We start from the raw sequence: 22,676 nt of genomic DNA on the forward strand, positions 1-22,676 counted from the left end.
TGACAAGATGTTTAGCCAACTAAAAACAAAATCAGAAGTTCTGACATTGAAAGTTTTGTGACACAGCAAAGGAAACAATCAACAAAACTAAAAGGCAACCAACGGAATGGGAAAAGATATTTGCAAATGATATATCGGACAAAGGGCTAGTATCCAAAATCTATAAACAGGTCACCAAACTCCACACCTGAAAAACAAATAATCCAGTGAAGAAATGGGCAGAAAACATGAATAGACACTTCTCTAAAGAAGACATCTGGATGGCCAACAGGCACATGAAAAGATGCTCCACGTCACTTCTCATCAGGGAAATACAAATCAAAACCACACTCAGATATCACCTCATGCCAGAGTGGCCAAAACGAACAAATCAGGAGACTACAGATGCTGGAGAGGATGTGGAGAAACGGGAACCCTCTTGCACTGTTGGTGGGAATGCAAACTGTTGCCGCCGCTCTGGAAAACATTGTGGAGGTTCCTCAAAAAATGAAAAATAGACCTACCCTATGACCCAGCCGTAGCACTGCTAGGAATTTACCCAAGGGATACAGGAGTGCTGATGCATAGGGGCACTTGTACCCCAATGTTTATAGCAGCACTCTCAACAATAGCCAAATTATGGAAAAAGCCTAAATGTCCATCAACTGATGAATGGATAAAGAAATTGTGGTTTATATACACAATGGACTACTACATGGCAATGAGAAAGAACGAAATATGGCCCTTTGTAGCAACGTGGATGGAACTGGAGAGGGTGATGCTAAGTGAAATAAGCCATACAGAGAAAGACAGATACCATATGTTTTCACTCTTATGTGGATCCTGAGAAACTTAACAGAAACCCATGGGGGAGGGGAAGGAAAAAAAAAAAAAAGAGGTTAGAGTGGGAGAGAGCCAAAGCATAAGAGACTCTTAAAAACTGAGAACAAACTGAGGGTTGATGAGGGGTGGGAGGGAGGGGAGGATGGGTGATGGGTATTGAAGAGGGCATTTTTTGGGATGAGCATTGGGTGTTGTATGGAAACCAATGTGACAATAAATTTCATAATAAATAAATAAATAAATAAATAAATAAATAAATATTTTTTTAAAATTTTATGACAAAAACTTTTTAAGTTTATTTATTTTGAGAGGGAGACCAAGAGTGTGGGTGGGGGAGAGGGAGAGAGAGAATCCCAACAGTGAGGAGCCTGAGTTGGGGCTCACTCTCATGGAGCATGAGACCATAACCTGAGCTGAAGTCAAGAGTCAGACACTTAACCGAATAAGCCACTCAGGCACCCCAAAAATCTGTGATTTTAAAAGCCAGCTCAACTGTCTTAGTTTGTATCAGTGAGGGAGGTGGTCTGAAATGCAACTAACTGCTCAGTCCCTTTATCAGTGTTTGGACAAATTACTAAAATATCTAGCCTTCAGAAGGCTTTACCCTATTTATAGATTGTGGTTATTGGCCTCTACCCAGATTCAGATGTTAGAGATTAGCCTAAAAGCTGAGTCTTGATTGAAACAGATTTAGGCAGACTCAGCACTGAGCCTTTCCAATTCACTTTGCTATAATCTATTAGGTTTCATTGAATGAGACACATGAGGATGCTATAATAAGAACCTTTGTTAAAGCGTGCCTAGAGTTAAGGTGTATGCTTCAGGTATCATGTTTCTCATCCATAGATGTGCTTACATAAGTTAAAAACATATCTGCCAATATTAAGGCTGACTTAGAACTGGTATTCCTGAATAGAATTGTCCCATCAGGAAATTGCATGGCCTGTGGCCTAAGGAGGTATTCTTTCTCTTGTTTTCATGAAAAAGCTCTTTGAGTCTCAGAATGTTATTTGTTTCATGGTAATTCAGTTTGAATTCACTCATGCTCAGAAGTCTCCTGAAAAGCCTTCCTTAAATTGACAGTGTGTTTTATAGGCAACCCACACCTGATGATTTTTGAAGAGCCATTCATATGACGTCAGTTTTAATAATCAGTTTTGTTTCCGAAGCTTAAATAATTTTGTCACATGGTACCTATAATTAATAGCAATGATATTTTCAAAACAGTAATAACCTTTTTAGTAACAGATCTTTCTTAATACTATTAAGAAGCAAATGCATAGCTGTCAATTTTGGGTGAGGGTGGTCAGCTTCAAAAGAATTTTTCTGTTAATAAGCTTTCTTGCAGTTTAGATATGCTGCCATCAGGTGGTAGTAATATGTCATATCCATGTGGCTCCACAGATGACATTCTGCTTAAGGTCATCAGTTTATACCACGAAGATTTATAATCATGAATCCACAGATTTTATTTGAAAATTAAAATAACATAGTATATCCATTTAGTGTTAGAACTAAGGGTACTCTGTATATTATTTTTAAAGCAGATATGTATTGAAAGATTCAATTGGACAAGTGTTTCTGTTTTTAGTTTATTTTTTGGTAAATGAGTATTATATACTTTCTAAAACTTTAGAAAATTATAGAAAAGTAAAATGTAAAAGATAAATTTCATTACCCAAAGATAATTGCTATTAACCCTTTGTTTTGTTTCATTTCCTTCTAGTCTTTTTTTTTTTTTTTTTTTTAATACAGTGTTTAGTATGTTTTTGTTTTCGTTTTTTGGAATGGAGTTCCAGGGCAGAAAAAGATAGTTGGCTGTAATAACAGTGTGTATACAGCATGTATCTATGTTTTACAACTTTTAAAATTACAAGGTTTTTGTAATTGCTTTGTGACATTTTAATATCCCATTGATTGAAGTTTTCCATAATTTGTATAGTCATTCACCTATTAGTAGACTATGTTTATGATCATTAGTCAACATGAGTATCTTATCTCTGCATTCCATCTACTGCTTATCAAGAGGACCATCATTTCATTGTAGCCATGCTTGATTTTTGTTTTAACACAGAATGATTTCTGATTCATCTCAGAGTATCTAGATATCTTACATCTTGTATTTCCTCCACTGTGTGTGATAGGAAATTGCCAGAAAATCTGAGCATTCAGTTTTCAATTATGAATGAAAATATGTAGTCTCATTGTTATTGTTTCCTATCGTAAGAATGCTTTATAATTTTGTAAACCATATTCAACCAGGTACCACGTATAAACATCTCAGGTCCTGTGATATTATGACATGGAGCCATTACTTGTTTCCTACCAAAATAATCTTTTCTTTTCTTTTTTATAGCATAGAACATTGCATTAAAGAAATACAATCTGAAGTTAACAAGCAGTGTCCAGATGTGCAGCTGCAAACGACAACTGACTGTTTTGAGTGGCTAGATAACTATAATTATAATTCATCCAAGTCACCTTCCATTCCCCATGGAGATTTGATAAAATTCCTCAAAACACTGGTAAAAAAACAAAACAAAAAAATCCTTTGTTTTATAGTGAGATGGGGTGGGTGAACAGGAATATAATTCATTCAGCTTCTTATATGTAAATATTTTAGTGACCGTGTTATCCTACCATATCTAGGGGTTGGGGTTTTGTTTGGTTTCTGTATCCCCAGTGGAGTACAGTGAGCTGTTTGTTTTTTACCTTTTACAATGATTTGTATCAATAAAATGAAGTTTTATATAAATGGAGATTAAACATTATAATTCCAAAATGTGTAGATTGATATGTACCACATATTTGTCTACCAGAAAAGTTCATATTTATTATGTTTTATGTCCTTCACAACCACTCATCTTCTCTGTGCTTATTATTAAGCATAATGAGATCACCGTTGATTGTATCTTTTAAGTTGCCTTGTCTATCATTCCGTGTATTCCCAAACTGCAGGCATACCCAGTTTTTTCAAGCAAGGCAGTAATTTCTACAAGACCACTGTTAATTGATGGGGAAATACTACATTGGTCATTCTTTGATACTGACCACTCACTATGTTAGGATGTGTTTGTAGCCATGGAGTAAGAACACCCACTTTATTACCCCTATATCTACAAGGAGTAGCTTGCAACAACAGTTTCCCAAAGAAACAGCATGATTGTTAGAAAGCAGTATGTCTGTGGCTGTGGGTAGCTTGCAACAACAGTTTCCCAAAGAAACAGCATGATTGTTAGAAAGCAGTATGTCTGTGGCTATGGTTTTAATTTTCTTTAGGGGGAAAAAAGGCACCGTTTTCGTCTAAACATCAAACATTGACTAAGGCAGATGTGGAAAATATCTTGAGGTTGTAGATGGCTTAGGATGACAGAATCAGATGAAAAGTTTTTGGCTATTGTTATTATTTCAGATGTCTCTTTAATGTTTACAAAGTAATAAAAGGAAGAGAAAGGAAGACTATGTGCCCTGAAGCCTATTCTTTTAAGAAAATCCCCTCACCCATTATCTCTTGAAGGTGCAGGCTTGAAGAATAAATATGGACATAGTTATTCCTTTAATTTCTATTAAGAGTCATGTGTATTGAATTTCATTAATATTGATGTAATAATGCTTTCTCATTTAATTAAAAGCAAAAGCTTTTAATTATCTTTTAATCTGTCACACATAAGTCATTCTGTATTCACTGCAGGGCAAAGGCCGCTTTAGTTTTGCTCAAATTCATTAAACTGATAGGGTTGTTCCAGACCTAGGTTTTTTTGTTTTTTTTTTTTTTTTTTACATAATTGATCGTGTTATTTTGAGGAAAGAACCACATTATTAAACAGATTCGGGTTGAAACGACCTTATTATCAAGTTTTTACATGCTAAAGCTGTCAATCTTAACAGCCATTTTTCATAGCTCTCTTTTTTTTAATAGAAATTTTTAAATTTATTATCTAAGTACTTAAATAAGAAACAGAGGTTCTCATTATGACAATTACACTGAAGTTATTCTCAAACTTATGTAGTCATACTATACACGTGTCCTGAACCTATTATTCTTTAAATATTGTTTGATCAAATATTTACAGATTTAGACTGATTAAAAGAAACCCAAGATAGAGGCACTAACATGACTTGTTTGTTTCATAGAATTTACCATTTTTTTCTAGAAGTATCAAAAGCACTAAATAGAGAGGGATGAGAGAGAGAGAGAAGCTTCAGAAAGGTCAGTGCACTTTGTGGCTCTCTGGAGTGTAGTAGAAAGAGCATAGATAGGGAGAATGAAGCCACGGATTCATTCTTGGTCTTGTGCTTTACTGTGTGTGACGTTTGGAAAGTACCTTAAACATGTTGCATGTTAGTGTCCTTATCTGCAAACTGGGTTTCTAAATATCTGTATCACAGAATTTTTATTGTGAATAAGCCAAAGACTTGATAGATAAGTGCTTTTTATATAATAAAATACTATCTATCTATCTATCTATCTGTATTACATATGGAACATTAAATTGGATAGAGCACTGCTTAGAATGGCTTGAGAGCAAATTCCTGGAATTCGCATGACTTCTGCATAATTCTGAATCATACATAATACCTGTAGTGTCTTTGTCAATAGGAAATTTCAAAGCCAGCCTTATTTAATGCCACTTGAATTTTGCTTCCAGTTTTCTTAGAATCAGCTCGTTACTACTCAGAGAATATAAACTAATTTCAGTGTTACCTGAAAGAGACAAAATTAGGAAATTCAGCATGTAAGGAGAATGTGTGCATGTAATACAAGGTCTAAAAAGAAAGTAACTTTTTATTCCTTTACTATTCATAATTATACCTATCATTGTTTTCTGGCAACACAGAAGGCATAAAGGAATAATTTTGTATCATCTTTTGGGGAATGATTCTGAGAGTATTTTTCCCCATATTGAGTTACTTATCTTTTTGGAGAGAACTGAAATATTCTCAGATTAATTTCCTAAGTAAAATATTTCTTAACATGGCTCTCAAAAAGGGACTTAAATGAAAGTTAATGTCTTTATATTATATTTTATTTCTCAGGATGGCAGGTATTAGTAACCTCTGGGCACAGACTATATTTAAAGGTCTCCATTTTGTATGTTCATTTGGGGTTCTATAATAATAGATATGCTTATTCAGGCATGAAAATTTTCTACCAGGAATCACTTAGGGACATGATCTTGTGTTTATTTTGTCAGAGGAATACATTTCAATCAACATTTTGCTATAGATTTTTATTTAGAATTTTCAAGCTGCAGCTCAGATTATATTGGGGATGGATAACAATGAGGGCTGAAAACTATATTATGTTTGGAAGGCTAACTGAAAATATAGATCATCACCTGAGCATGCATAATTTAACGGATCATAAAGCTAACCTTCTAAAATACCTGAATTGATTAAATTCCAAATGCAAAACACACACACACACACACACACACAAACCCTTGAAGACCATTTGAGTATTGATTCTAAATTGAAATGAATTAGTATGAAATTGTGTGACTATAGAAATCATTTTTACTATTACTGTTACAGCTAATCACATTTTTCATGTTATAATTTACTTTTATTAGCAAGATTCGTTGAAGAGTGAACTAAATCAAGAAGAAGTGATACTGGATTTACTTTGGGATCTCTCCTGCCAGAGCAGCGTTTCGTTCCCGGCAACTCTAAGTGGAGCATCTTTCCATTTCCTCTCTCGGACTTCTCTTCATTCTGTGGAAGATGATTCCTCCATGGATGTACAGTCTATCTGGGATAACATAAGACTACATCTTCGACGCTTCTTAGTGAACAAATTACAAAGCCATAATGAAATCATCAATTCACAGCACAAAATTTGGTTGAAAAAGCAGTGCATACAACAACTGTTGTTTCTTTATCCAGAATCAGAAGTTATAATCAAGTACCAAAGCATACAGAATAAACTGTTGGCTGAGCTCCTGCAGAACTGTTTTCCTGCTTATAGCAGAGAATTGAATTTAGACATAATGGCTCATGGATACCAAAGTACAATGCTTAGGTTATACTCAATGATAAAAGAAGATTTTAACACACTACACGAAATTTTAGCTCCCACCTCAACGGTGAAATTCATTAAAGAAACTTACCTGGATACTGTTGCAGAAGAAATGACAAAGTTTCTTGAAAATTTTTGTGAGCTGCAGTTCAAAGAAAGTGCTATCCGTGTGATTAAAACAAGCAAGAGCTCCAGCAGGCATAGAGGATCAGTGCATGCTTTGGGTTAGTGATTTTTTAAATTTGTTCGGTTCGACTTAAGCCTTTTGATACCTTTAATTTTCTAACATTTTTCTATTTGGTTAAACTTACTGCAAACTTAAAACTAAATCAGAAAATAAATATTATGAAATTTTTCAGTGCACATTTCTCTTCTGCATTTCTTTTTCTGTAGGTATAGTCCTAGATGTGCTTTTCTTCCTGTTCTTTAAATTGTTAAAGATATTGAAAATGTAAGTCAAAAATGTTGCCAATAAGAGTCTTGGTTTTTTTGATTGCATAAATTACTGGGTGAAACTGTATATATATATATATGTATATATATATATATATATATATATACATATATATATATGTATATATATATATATATATGTATATATATGAATCAATATTCTCATATATGTAACAGAAAAGTATAATTCTTAACCCATTGTATCTTCCAAACCTGAAACATCATTAGGTAAAAAGAATTGTTAAAGATTTGTTGAAATTTACATGAACTAAAATTGGACGATTAGAATTGTATTCTTTTAGTCAATTCCAATAAAGAGCTATTGTGAAATGGTAACTATAAAAGTCTATATTATAATTGGTCACAGAGGCATAGCATTTTAAAAGTTCCTCTAGTATCATTTCTATAAGAATATCCATAAAGAAAAGGTGATTTGAAAATTCCTAATTTTATATGAAAGGTAAAGGAAAACAGAAAGAAATTATTGTGATATAATAAACTTTTCTGTCACCATTTTAATTTCCCACTAGTGGAGAAAAATCACGATAAAAATATTATTTTTTAAAATTATTAGTCATGCTTTTATGTAAAAATTCTGAGGTATATTTCTAAATAGGTACATAAACTATAGTTTTTAAGTGTTTGAAAATTGTTATTTGGTGAATTGCTGTCTTTGAATTTATGGTCACTTTTAAAAATTTCCATAGCTCACCATATTTTTACATACCTTCCTTAATAAAATGCCAGAATACCAAAATACTGTGATATATGAATTTTCAAGTAGTTTAATGTTTTATCTTATATTTTTTTATTTTCCTCTGGAAGCTATATCATATCACAGAACAGACATGCATCAGCCAACTTTAGGTTATGGCAGAATGCAAAGTCAGCTAATTTAGGAACATTACAGTTTTGCTCAAAGCAAATAGATTTTCATTTTAATTGTTACATAAATTTTAAATGCATGTCATGAGTATACTTATTTTCTAAAAATTTTTATATTCTCTAAAAGAATTCCTGCTTACTTGTAAAGTGTTTAAAACATGAAAGTTTTATATATGCTAAATATAGTTTATAACAGAAGAAAAGATCCATATGGTTGAAAATATGTGTAAGTTGCTATGGAGTCTTTAGGGCTGATATTGAGGTGTTTTCTCATTCGTGAAAGAAAACTATGTGTGTAGGCTTTAACACCAAAATTTGAAACATTTTCTGCAAGTCTAGGTGCACTGATCTTTCTCAAGCTCCTTTATCTAACCGTTGGTGTAAATCACTTGTTAAATTAATACTTTCCATATGCCAGGCACTGTGCCACATACATTCTTTTTCTTATTATCTCAATTTCATAAACAAAGAAAGAAGCTTAGAAACATTAACTTGCTCTGGGCCCTGTTGTACAGAGTCAGAATTCATATGTTGGTCTTCATGTCTCCAAGACCCGTGTACTTAACCATCATGCGATTGGACTTTGTTTTAAGGTGTATAGTGCTTTGTCACTTGCAAAAGAGATTTCAGACAGCACTATTCAGGTGGACTACCTGAAAATCAATTTGGTGCAGCTTTATTGAGCATTTAACATTGGCAAGGCATATAGCAGCTTCCATGTTTAAGGTTCTGAGCTAGACCCACTAGGGGAAGAAAACAAAATGAGTTAACTGCTTCTAATGTAGTATAAGAACTGCTAAACTGATTCTTAATGGATCAACCATATTTGCTACTAATATCTGACCCAATGACCAAATTTTATTTATCAAGGAAATATACTTTGAGATAAGTGAAATAACGTAATGATAAACATTCTTAATAAATATTAATACAATTACAATAACTTATAGTCCTGTTAGAATAAAGTCTACATTGACTTGAATGGGTTGTACATTGTATTATCTTTATTTTTTTAAGAACTCTTTGGGGTCTTCAATAATTTTTTTTATGTTTTATTTTTTGAGAGAGAGAGCAAGTTGGGGAGAGGCAGAGAGAGGAGGGGGACAGAGCATCTGAAGTGGGCTCTGCATTGACAGACTGACACCAGCAAGCCTGACATGGGGCTCAAACCCATGAATTGCAACATTATGATCTGAGTCCAAGTCAGACGCTCAACTCACAGACCCACCCAGGCACCCCTATACATATATATATATATATATATATATATATATATATATAGAGAGAGAGAGAGAGAGAGAGAGATCTATCTTTATATATATCTATATATCTATAAGATATGATACCTATATATCTTAATATATGTCTGTATCTTTATGCTCACCAAGACTTACTTTGCCTGAAACTATAGAAAAGATTTTCCCTAAGATAACAATAGCTAACATTTATTGCACCAAACATTGATGTGCATTACCTCATTTAATCCTAACCAACCAACAAGGTAGGTGCCGTTATTTGTTATCTCTATTACACAGTGAGGAAACTAAGACATAGAGATAATGAATTTGGTCAAGATTACAGAAGGAAGCCAGGACTCAAACTTTCTAACTGAAGATCCTCTGCTATGTCACTGTGCTCCACTGCCTGAAAGAACAAGATAGAAATAGCTCATTCTATTAAAAAAACACTCTGCTCTGAATTCTCCATATTGCTAACTCTACTTTAGTGCAGCCATTGTTTTACTTTTTCTAAATCATCTCACCCTCTTCTCATCTGATGACTATATAACACTAATTTGAAAGTATTTTTCTTATAATTCCTATTTTGTAACCTATTGATCTATCTTAAGCAGGCGTTGTATGTACACCATTCTTTTTTATTCCAGCTTTATTGAGGTATAATTGACATATAACATCGTGTAAGTTTAAAATTTACAGTGTGTGATTGGATACACTTATGTATTTTGTTAGTTACCACCACAGCATTAGCTAATATCTCCATCATGTCACATAATTACCATTACTTTATCTATATGGTATATACCATTATCTATATGGAGATAGATATAGATATATATGTATCTATATATATATGTATCTATATATATCTATCTATCTCCATATAGGGACACTTGGGTTGTTTCCATATCTTGACTATTATGGTTAATGCTGCAATGAATATGGGAGTACAGATATGTCTTCAATATCCTGTTTTCATTTCCTTTGGATATATATGCAGAAGTGAGATTGCTGTTGGTAGTTCTTTTTTGTTTTGTTTTGTTTTCTTTTGTTTTTTGAAGAACTCCCTACTGTTTTTCACGGTGAAGATACCAATTTATATTCCCACAAACAGTGCACACAGGTTTCCTTTTCTTCACAGTCTCACCAGTACTTGTTATGTCTTGTTGTTTTGATGATAACCAGTCTAACAGTTGTGAGGTTATATCTCATTGTGGTTTTGATTTGAATTTTCTGCTGATTACTGATGTTGACCATCTTTTCATGTAGCTGTTGGCCATTTTGTATATCTTCTTTGGAAAAATGTCTATTCAGGTCCATTGGCCTTTCTAAAATTTTGTTGTTGTTATTGAGTTGTATGAGTTCTTTATATATTTTGGATATTAATCCACTATTAGATAGGTGGTTTGCAAATATTTTCTCCCTACTATAGGTTGCTTTTTCATTTTGTAGATTATTTATTGTGCTGTGGAGAAGCTTTTTAGTTTGGTGTAGTCCCATGCAGTTTTTGCTTTTGTTGCTTGTGCTTGTGGTATCACATCCAAAGAATCATTGCCAAGACCAGTGTCAAGGAGCAAAGGAAAAAAACTGCTTTCTTCTAGGAGTTTTACAGTTTCAGGTTTATGTTTAAATCCATTATGAGTTAATTTTTATGAGTGTTGTAAGATAGGGTCCAATTTCATGTGATTATCCAGTTTTCCCAGCACCATTTATTTAATCCTTTCCTAATTGAGTATTCTTGGTTCCCTTTTCAAATCTTAATTGACCATATACCTGAGGGTTTATTTCGGGGGTCTTGATTCTGTTCCTTTGGGTTTGTGTCTGTTTTTGTGCCAATACCATTCTGTTTTGATTTATGAGTTTGCAGTATATCTTGAATCAGGAATGTTATGCCTCTGACTGTTCTTCTTTCTCAGGATTGGTTTGGCTATTTGAGGTCTTTGTAGTTCCATACAGATTTTAGGATTATTTTTTTTTCCACATTGAAAAATTTTTATTTTTTTTTTCTAAGTAACTTCTACCTCTCTTGTGGATCTTGAATTCACAACCCCAAGACCAAGAGTTGTGCACTCCACTGACTGAGCCAGCCAGGTGCCCCTGCATTGAAATTCTGATAGAGAATTAAATCTATAGATGGCTTTGGGTAGTATGGATTTTTAACAGTTTTAATTCTTTCAATCCATGAAATCCAGTATTTTTCCATTTCTTTATATCTTCTTCGATTTCTTTCCTCAAAGTCTTATTTTTTCAGTATACAGATCTTTAACTTTCTTCGTTTAATGTATTCCTAAATATTTTATTATTTTTGGTGCTGCTGTGAATGGGATTGTTTATTTATTTTTTCAGATACTTCATTGTTAGTACATGGAAACGTAACTGATTTCTGGGGCACCTGGGTGGGCTTAGTCGGTTCAGCAACTTGGTTTTGGTTCAGGTTATGATCTCACAGTACATGGGTTCAAACCCAATGTTGGGCTCTGCACTGACAGCATGGAATCTGCTTGGGACCCTTTCTGTTTCTCCTTCTCTCTCTCTCTCTCTCTCTCTCTCTCTCTCTCTCTCTCTCTGCCCTTCCCCCACTTGCACATGTTCTCTGTCTCAAAAATAAATAAACATTAAAAAAAAATAAATACAACTAGTTTCTGTATGTTGATTTTATACCCTGAAACTACTGAGTTTGTTGATTAATTCTAACAATTTTTTAGTGGAGTCTTTAGAATTTTCCATGTAAGATTATATCATGTGCAAACAAAGACAATTTCACTCTTTTTTTTTTGTTTGTTTCCTGATTTGAATGCATTTTATTTCTTTATCTTGCCTGATTGTCCTGGCTAGGACGTCTAGTATTATGTTGAATAGGAATGGTGAGAATGGGCACCCTTGTCTTATTCCTGATCTTAGAGGAAAATGTTTCAATCTTTATGTATATACTACCATGTTCTTGATGAGCAAATTCACTGAGAATTTGGTATAGAGGGAATAGAATTTGGGTATAGGTATAGGGTATAGAATTTGAAAGGATGTGTATTTTGTCAAATGCCTTTCTACATCTATAGAGAATATCATATGATTTTTATTTTTTAAATGTGGTGTATCACATTGATTAATTTACATAGGTTAAACCATCCTTGTACCCCAAGGATAAATCCAACTTGATCTTGGTATATAATTCTTTTAATGTGGAGTTGAATTCGGTTTGCTAATATTTTGTTTAGAATTTTTGCATCTATATTCATCAGGAATACTGGTCTGTAGTTTTGTTTTCATGTAGTATCCTTATCTGACTTTGGTGTCAGTATAATGTTTGACCTTGTTAGTTGAGTTTGGGAGTGCTGCTCCTTCTTTATGTATATACTACCATGTTCTTGATGAGCAATTTGAACCTATTGAATCCTTAACTGCCTTTGATTCTTTAGGTAGATTGAGGACTGGTTTTTTCCCTGAATGGTCTATAAATTATTTATTTACGCATACATATAAACATATGTGTATTTTCATCTCTATTTGTAATATAGATATAGAGAGATAGCATTGCTTGGGTATCAAAAATAGAGATAACATTACTTGAATATCAAAAAAAGTTATACCTTTTTTATTATGTATAAGGCTTTACACATGTGAATTCATTTAGTCTTTGAACAACCCTTCATAATATTCATATTTTAAATATGAGAAAACTGAGATTTATAAAGGTAAATCTTTTCCAAGGCCATACATTATTATTTTCTAATAATCCACAGAAAGGGAATTTCATTGTTTGCAGTTATTTGGTATATTATTTTGATATACTGCTAAATTCCATGGCAAAAACTGCACAAGGAACATGATAATTAGCATAAAAATAATTTTCCAGACGCTTTCATGTTTTCTTTTTGATTTTAACATTTCTGTGTTGTACTCTCAATTTTTTTGCTTTTTTTTGTTGACAGTGATTCATAACTGACTCATAATTTGCTTGTGCATATTAATTCAGAAACTGACTAGAGGCAGTTTTTATTCTATTTTATTTTATTTTACCAGCTGGCCCTTCTGGTGGCAGTGGGTGTTTACTTGCACACCCCAGAGTGACTTCCACCTGCAACCACAGCTGGGTATTGATTCAACAACGATAAAGTACCTGGCAGACACTGAATTTTATTTTGTATAAGCTAATCCCTTGACTTGAATTGCACATCTTGGCATTGTATGGTAACCTTTCTTTCTCCTTAATATTCATGATTTTATAATTTTTATTTCTTTGAGAGTATGTGTAGTATTATAATATATTTAGAAGTATATGGCTTGTATATTCTGTAATTTGAAGAAAATGATGAAATAATGTCAATATAAATATTGTAGGATCTTTGTGATTTGGTTATCTATCCTAGAAAAGAGTAATATAATTTTTGCAGATACTCTTTTACAAAGTTTCAAGAATGATTTAAGAACCCAGACTTTCCCAATAATTCTGATTTGTGTTCTTACAGTTTCTCTAATAATTTTTGGAGAAAATTATTTTATAACAATTTATAATATAGTGTTTTTTCATTTAATTTATAAGGCTTTAAATTTTTATTTAAAGTCAAAACAAACAACTTTCTTGAAGCTAGAAATTTACCTTTTGTATTTTGACTGTAACCTGATTGCTTATTATCTGGAAGTCAAGTCCATATTTACACATGTGCATGTGTCATCCAAATTTCAGAATAGTGTCATCCTTATATTGTAACATTTTTTATGTCTACATTTGGAGTGGTAAACTGATCAAATTACTTTTACTTTTTAAAATTATATTTTATTTGAGGGTGCCTGAGTGGCTCAGTTGATTAAGCATCCCACTTCAGCTCAGGTCATGATCTCATAGTTGATGAGTTCAAGCCCCAAGTTGGCTCTGTGCTGACACCTCAGAGCCTGGAGCCTGCTTAGGATTATGTGTCTCCCTCTCTCTCTGCCCGTTCCCTGCTTGCACTCTGTCGGTCTCTTTCTCTCTCAAAAATAAATAAACATTAAAAATTATGTTTTTTAAACATAATATATAATACATAATTTTTAAATTATATTTTTATTTGGATTAAAAGAAAGTTACTGCTGTTTTTCTCAATGTTTGAAAAAGAGGATTTGTTTATGTGTAGTAAATTTCAATTATATAAATCCTCTGTATTATAATATAAAATGATACAATTAGAAGATTTTAATCATAGAATAAATTTTCTGGTCCCTTATACGTCTTTACTCTGAATTTTTTGAGGTTTGTTAGCTTTGAGAAGGAAAGACTTAAGAGACTACAATACATGCCTCTGAATATTTGGAAGGTTTCTAAAGATCTGCAGTGGTTGTGAGGTTGAAACTAAGTGGCATCTAAAGCCCCTTCCCATTCACAGTCCCTTGCTGTTTTATTTAAGGAAGACAGAGTGAGAAAAACAGAATTTCTCAAGGGATAAACAGATCCTTCAGAGTAAAGAAGACCTTGAAAACAAAATAAAAGTAGAAGTTTTGACTGGGGGAGGCTTAGATCACAGTTGGAAAGTAGGCCAGTCTTATAGTTACCCAAATTTCTCTCTTGCTCCTCAAGTAGCTTTGACTAGCTGAGTGGTGACCATCATTCAGGAAAGATGAAGAAGCATCTGGAGGCCAGCCTACAAAATGCGTACAAAAAAGAAGCATTTGTATGAGTACTGTTACAGAAGGTTCCAAGCCTCCATGAAGGACCGCATCTTTCACCCTGTCATGTGCTCCTAAGACCGAAGGGAAGAGCTTTGTTAACTCTGATGACATTTATGCTTTCTATCCCCACCACTAGTAGAAGCTGAAATTCCAAATAATAGAAAATAGTAACGGGGAAAAAGAATTCATAAGAGAAAGTAGGATCTTTTTTCAAATTATTACAAATTCTTGTAAAATCATAATGTAGTTCCAGGTTTTGTAGCATTGTTAAATTCCAAAAAGTGATATTGTTGCTCAGGTTTTTTTCCCCCATTGCTTTATCGTAATTGCCATGTTTAATGAAATACTGGTGCATTCCTTGTCTACAGTTATACCTTGGCTCTCAGAAGATGAAAAGCGTACTTACTGGGAGTCAAGGGTGCTGGTCCTGAATCTCCCACCCCTTTGTTTTGTGACCTTAGATAAGTCATTTAACCTTTTCAAATTTCTTAATAGATAAAATTTAAAATTTAAAGGTTATATTAGGGAACATCTAAGCTCTACTACACTTTCTCAGGCTCTGCGACTTGGAAATCATTCCACAGCCAGATTTTATACCTACAGTTTGTCATTGGAAGCTGTCACATTTATTTTCTGTACTGACAGTACAGATGTGTAAACTGGCTAAAGATGTGATTTTGTTCGTCACAGAAGCAGGTAGAAAATTTTCTTTTAGATCTTTATCTGTATGATTTTTCTTCCCCAAGTGAAACTTGAAAATCGCTATATGAAAACTGCCCACCTCCTGTGGTTGCGTTTTTTTTTTTTTTTGTCAAGATGGGAGGGTGAAGAGAAGATTAGGTAATTAAGCAAAAACAAGAAGTCGAGTCTCCCCTTCGAGCTAACATCTGAAGCTTTTCCTAGTAATTATTTTTTGGGTTTCCCTTCTGATCCCACAACCAAGTGTTTTAATTTTGTTTTATTTGTAGTTTCTATTTTTATTTATTTATATTTTTGCAGGAACATTTTTAATCATATTATTGAAAATTAAGATCACAGGCGAGGACTGGAAATGCAATTATTATTCTGTATTGTCAATTAAAAAGAAATCCATATGCCTTTTCTCTGGCATGTATTTAAAGCAGACAAGGCAGGAATTTAATGATAACTTGTGTTTTTTCCTGGGGAAGAACCAGCTTATTTCTGCAAGCCCATAGGCATGGGCGATACTTTTTCTCTAAAAACCTCTCCGTATCCATACAAATCTTTGTGTAAGTACAAAATAAAAGCCTCAGAATTAAGCCTATAAAGCATAGAGGAAAGAGCTTGTCCTAAAAGACCGTGGGTAAGAATTTCACGAGGCATATTATAGTAAAACAATTAAGCATGTTAAACTTCTATAAATAATTCTATTTTTCTTTTTCTTTTCTTTTCTTTTTCTTTTTCTTTTTTTTTTTTTACACATAAAGAACATCAGAAGTGATGATTTGAAGTTTTGGCATCATTGATCCATCCTAAAGCCTTTCCTCCAGTCAGTTTTGTTACATGGCACCTTCATATAGCTACCGTGACCATGTCATCAGCTGAGAGAAGGAGTCTTGTCTTCCCTTTTTCTGAGCCAGGAGGGCCTTCTCCCTCTATTCAGTCTACTTCCTGTACTGTTGATCTCTGCCTAGTAGAAGTATACAGGTGGTCCATTAGGGTGATGGTAAAAATGAACTGCTCATTTTTATTTCATACCTTATGAATTCAGGCAGAACAGGACAAATTCTTCAAGCCATTTAAGATGGTGTTTTGTGTGTTAAAAGTCATTCCCAGCCATTTTGATTCTTGAGTTTTGATAAGGCACATATCACTTAGGATCTGTTTTGTGGGACATACTTGACTAAAGTATACACTTTGCAAAGGATGGTACTCAACATGAATTCAACATTAATGTTCAATAGTATTTCCCCCTCGATCATTTTTACTTTTCCTTATTATCGGTTTACAAATATATAAAGTCATTTATATGATGGACTATTTTTTTAAGTGCTTTTAATTTATCATGTACTGTGCTAAGTATTGTATATAGTGGTATACCATTTACTCAACATCTCTGAAAAATTGGTTATTATCTGTATTTTATAGATAAAAAACAGAGTTTGGACAGGTTAAATAGCTTGTTCAAAGTCCCACTTCAGAAAATACCTCAGCTGGTATCGAAGGCCCTTTCTGAATTATAACTAAGCTCATTCTCTTAACTACTGTAATTTCTGTCTTTTTCTTAATTCCCTTGTAAGATAAATAATCCTTTTATGTACAATTTGAAGAGTAATTCCCACTTTAACCACAATTCCGACTTCTGTTTTGAGCTTTCTGGAATTGCAACGTGTATATTTATTTCATGTAAAATTAAACAAATTTGTATTTTGGAAAGAACTAAGTAATAGAGTACAAAGTTCCATCACTGGATTTTCTCTTTGGGAAAAATTTGGGAAGAAAAAGAACTACCCAAGACTTTACATAGTAACACATGCAAAGGAAAGTAATTTTTGACTTAATATTTTTTAAAAAATGTATCTAGAAGGAGACTCATTTTATTCCTAGAGATGCAGTTAAGCAGCTTACATTCAAGCTTTTTGCCAAAGTTAAGCTAAAAGAAACTAAGCTACTGAAATAGTTGAAACAATTATTACCACGTTTGAGATCCTCTTTAGATTAATAAATAACATTAGTTATTAGATTAATAAATAACCATTAGTTAGCATCATGTTTGCAAGTTGCTTCCACAGTTGTTTGTTTGTTCGAGTTCTCTTTGCCACATCACCACGCTGAAATTAGTGCAACATTTTCAGTTCTTGTGTTTTGGATGAAAATCAACCATTCTGGCTGGTTAACAAATCAATTTTGAGACAGAACAAAGATTAGAAGAATCATCTCATTGTGTCTCAATGCCTCATAAGAAAATAAACAAAAAGCCGGATGCTAGAATGTTTTTCCCTGAGGAATTGATGGTGTTTTTATTTTAAGTTCTCCCTACTAGAGATTGTGTCATCTGTGAAAATTATTTATTTCATTAAAAACTCGGAGAAAATGACTGAATGTGTAGGTGTATGAGAGAAGGGTATATGTTATGGGTAGACGTTTGATATTATACAAATGCCTGTATTTATTTACTTTAAACATGTTTTCTGCTACATGGACTCTGTTTTTCTGACCCATTGATTCACCATTAAATGTTCTAGGACCTCTGGGTCTTTGTTCTAAAGACAGGGCAACAAAGATGGAAAGTATATTCCATAAGAAAGAAAGTGGATGCAATTTAGTTGTAGTAATATTTTTGCATTCATACAGCAACAATTAGCAACCACTAAATTGCTATCAGTTATTTACTCCCTCTCTGCTTAGAATACCTGTATGTTTTTCCTACAGATGGAAAGGATATTTTCACTTGCTACATATTTTAATTATGACATTCAAATATGAAGAATGACAGATGAAATGACTCAGTGGTTTCTCATGAAGGTCATAGGACAGTTTAAGATTTATATGCCTATGAGCCGTTGAATAACATTTTTAAAAACTGAAAAACTAAAAAAAATTAAAATACTGAGATTTTAACCTTTGTTTTTTTTTAACTTGGAAAAGAAATTGATTAAAATATAAATAAAATGTTAAGAACAAGATGAAAATAATTGAAAAGAATCACTGAAGTTTAGAATAAAATTATTCTAAAAGTGAACAAATTTATTTTACAACTATTTTATATTGAACAAAGAAATTGGAGAAATATAAAAGTAATATATATGAGGTCATTGCAAGCCAGAAATTCATATTCTATAGAAAGTGCGTTCCTAAATCACTTTGTAACCTTCCTAAAATTTTTGTAACTTCTGCTTTACCTTGCTAGAATTACTTGTTATTCTGTCTTGATTTATGAACATAATAGTAAATGAGAATGGTCAGTTCTGTTGTTTTATATGAAAGCATTTGTGGGTTTTTACATGTAGGGGTGATAAATCCCTAAATTTTTGTTTAACAGATGATCATTTTCCAGTGGATTATTATAATGTTAAATATTGTTCAATTAACATATTTTTTCCTCAGGTTCTCAGAAAATGTAGTATGTGACTTCTGGCTATTATACTTTTGTTTGTTTGTTTGTTTGTTTATTATACTATTAGTCATTGGTACCCAACAAATTTTTTTCACAAATGTTTGAGAAGTAAAGTTTAATAAGCAAACAAACATTGGTAATATTCATTTTAAAATGGAATCATTTTAATAATTGAAAAACTTAATGGTTCTTTTATCAAAACATTCTTTATTATGAAAATCAACTTGGAACATGCACATTATGATATAACATTTTCACTGTCATTGTATATATATGTGCATGAAAATCTTTGACCATCAGTGTCACATCTATGAAGTCAAGTGCTTAGTATAAAACGTATCTTCTGCCTCAAAGTGGGTGTTATTTAACATCTCCACCTATTTTTTTTGAACTCAGAGGAAATCTGTGTCATTTACACCTGGGACTGTTAAAATTCTTTTCCTGAAGTAGTATTTTCTGAGTATGGGCTGATCGCTGAGTGGGGATTTATACAGGAGAAACGGCTAGCAGCTTTGAGAGTTAGACCAATCAGTCCCCTATTGTGGAAATGAGAAAACAATCCTTAGCTTTGGGTAAAATGTTTCAAGTCCTAATGGATTTACAGTCAGAAATTATTTTGCCTCTGTCATTCTTAAAATTGAATTTCTTTTCCTTTGTTTATACATATAGTTTTAATTTGCTTCTCCTCTTACCAAAACATTCATGGGAACTCTGGTTGAGTATCTAAGTGGAGATCTAAATTATTCACGTAAGGAAACAAAACGTTATTTAAAATGAAGTACAGTGTATTGCCTCAATCAAAAGCAAAATCTATCAGTGTTTGTTTTTGCAACTTCTTTTTAACATTGAATAAAAACCCCTGTGTATTGTTTAGAAAAGTGAAGTTTACTCTATTACTGGTTTAATCTCTTCCACAATTGAACACTAGGAAGTACTAAATTAACAGATAAGTGCTAGTGAGAGATGATACTCTTGGCCTTTGTGTGTGTGTGTGTGTGTGTGTGTGTGTGTTTAAGGCAACAAGATAGTTTTGCCTGTTTGTTTTAAAGATTTTCTTTTTTTAAGTAATCTCTACACCCAAAGTAGGGCTTGGATTTACAACCCCTAGATCAAGAGTTGTGTGCTCTACCAACTGAGCAGCCAGATACCCTGATAGTATTGGCCTTTGAAATTCTGATGCCAGTGAAACATAAAAGACAATATTTTGAAGTTTTGATATTTTAGATCTCTATAACATGATCATACTGAATTGATTTTAGACAACTGGCATTATATTGTTTGTTCTCCAAAGTAGAAATTAAGTTTAAAATTCAGTATTAGGAGCACCTGGCTGGCTCAGTTGGTGGAGCATGTGACTCTCGATCTTGGGGCTGTGAATTCGAGTCCCACGTTGGGTGTGGAGATTACTTAAATAAAATAAAATTCAGTGTTAGCATTTCCATTAGTACAAGGCACACAGTATTAATTCTAGCAGTAATTATTGAAGTGGATACCAAGGTTTGTAAAATAGTCTATCTAGAAATGAGAAGTTGCCTCTAAATTTTATAATGATCATTGTCAGAGAAGGCTATATTGTAAAATTGTTTTATTGTGCCTTTCTATATATTTTTTCCAAACTGTACTGAAATCACTTATAATCATTGTTGCAGTTCTTTTTGTAGCACAGTAAAAGAGTGATCCTTCAGCTATTTGAAGAGGGTATATTTTTAATGGATATTTTTCTTATAATTTTTCTTAGTCATGGTTACAAAAGCCATAAAGTTCACAGTTGTTGGTATGTGAGTCTAGTTAGTAGAGCCTGGACCCTGAAGAGAAATAGGAAGACACAGCAGTCATAGTCCTTTTAAGACTAAGTAGCCAAGATCTAATGTGGAATCAGTATGTAAAAATGAGAAGAATCCTTACCCGACTTTATAGACAAGCTATTACTGCACAGATTTGGTTGGAGCTTTATGTTCACTTGAGATCCCTATAAAGAGACTTGTGTTGTCTTTTTTGAACTTGAGCAGTTGGCCTTAATATCTCATTATTCAGATTAAACCTATGTTAATTTATACAGTCTTTCTATGTTTATTGATAAGTGATAATCTCATATTTTGCCTTGTTTCTGTGGCATACAGACAAAATATAAAGCATACATCCTTTATATTTTTATGAAAGGAGCTTGTAGGGATTTGAGTTATAGAAAAATGCATACCTTCTTGACACTATGACTGTATCTAAAGACAGAACTAATGAATACTAAATTTGGTTAAGATCACTCAGTCATGAACCAATGCGAGTTTTTGTTTTGTTAAATTTTGATCGTGTGACAAGTTTTCTGAGACACAAAAAGGAAACCAGAAATCAGACAGATGATCAAAAATATTAAATACCCTGATAAGGTTTGCATCCTTGTGGTTTTCTCTGCTATCCTGACAGTTCTTTAAGGTTCTGTCATTTTCAGTCAACAGAGAGTACATGTGATCAGTGTATCTGATAAACTTGTCAATGCCTCTTTAAAGCAGGATTCCCCAACCTATTCAATTCAGGCCCTGCCCCCCCCCCCCCCCCCCCCCCCGCCATTTCAAGTATCATCTTGATAAGATAGCTATGTCACAGGCATCTGTGTATAGCCAGCTCAGTCTACAACTAATTTGTGCAGGAAAAAATTAAATCAGGAGGTAAATTATTTCATGATTGCTCATTCCCAACAGAGTTAGGCATCATTCTGAAGAAAATATCAAATAATTGGTTTCAGGCCGTGTCAGACACATGCAATTCCCTTCTCTAATGGCTGTGTGTGGTAGCACCAGGCCTCAGGGGTCAGCAAAGAACTGGAAATAGCTTAGTGCCAGGCACGGCAATGGAGAGATGGAGCACATAGGAAATGAAGTGGCAATAAGTGCAATCCATAGGGGAAATGTGCTTCACTTGGAGTTTAATATATCGGTTCACAATCTGGCAGGAAGCCATGCAACAATTGTTTACCTTTTTGTCAGCATCTGCATCTGTTCTGTTTTGTAAACAGCACTTAACTCTCCGTCGGTAAATGCCGGAATCAATAACAACTGTTAAGGGATTTCCTAGCCCCCCCTTCTTTTTTTTTTTATATTCTATAACAAATGCACACTACAAACAATGTTTGCCTTAGATTAACAAGGAACAGACATTAACAGGGTCAAAGGGATTTGGTTGGGAACATTTTATAGCTTCTTGGGTTTACAGTAATTATATCTGTGTAATTTGAATGTATTTTGTAACCTATCCAAATTAAACTGTTAAAAAAAATGCTAGCAAGCAGTAATGAAGATGATTTTTTATAATTATCTTAAGTACTGTGTATAGAAAACTGCTGGCACTGTTTGTAATAATTTAGTTCTGTGCAATATTGTGTATTACAGCTGCTATGCAGAAATATTAAGTTGCCTTTTGCAGTTTTAGGAAATTAGTGATTATATCCAGCAGTACTAATTATTTTAAACATACAGTTATTAAAAAAAAATTACACACCACAGTGAGACATAAAAAAGGGTCAATCTGTGACTAGTGCCTATAA

At 33.2% G+C, this 22,676-nt stretch overlaps 1 protein-coding gene across 3 annotated transcripts in view; it reads left to right on the top strand.

Moving 5' to 3' along the window:
* Positions 1-22,676, top strand: part of KIAA0825 (KIAA0825 ortholog) — a 385,059-nt gene that overhangs the window by 58,018 nt on the left and 304,365 nt on the right. For all 3 annotated transcript variants that reach the window (XM_019428780.2, XM_053907194.1, XM_053907195.1), the window contains 2 exons: positions 3,179-3,347; positions 6,396-7,065. In XM_019428780.2, the coding sequence (XP_019284325.2) occupies positions 3,179-3,347; positions 6,396-7,065 (839 nt within the window). The remainder of the gene's footprint in view (positions 1-3,178; positions 3,348-6,395; positions 7,066-22,676) is intronic.

This window comes from Panthera pardus, unplaced genomic scaffold (assembly GCF_024362965.1).
Source record: "Panthera pardus isolate Hobbes unplaced genomic scaffold, ASM2436296v1 HiC_scaffold_2, whole genome shotgun sequence".
NCBI lineage: Eukaryota > Metazoa > Chordata > Mammalia > Carnivora > Felidae > Panthera > Panthera pardus.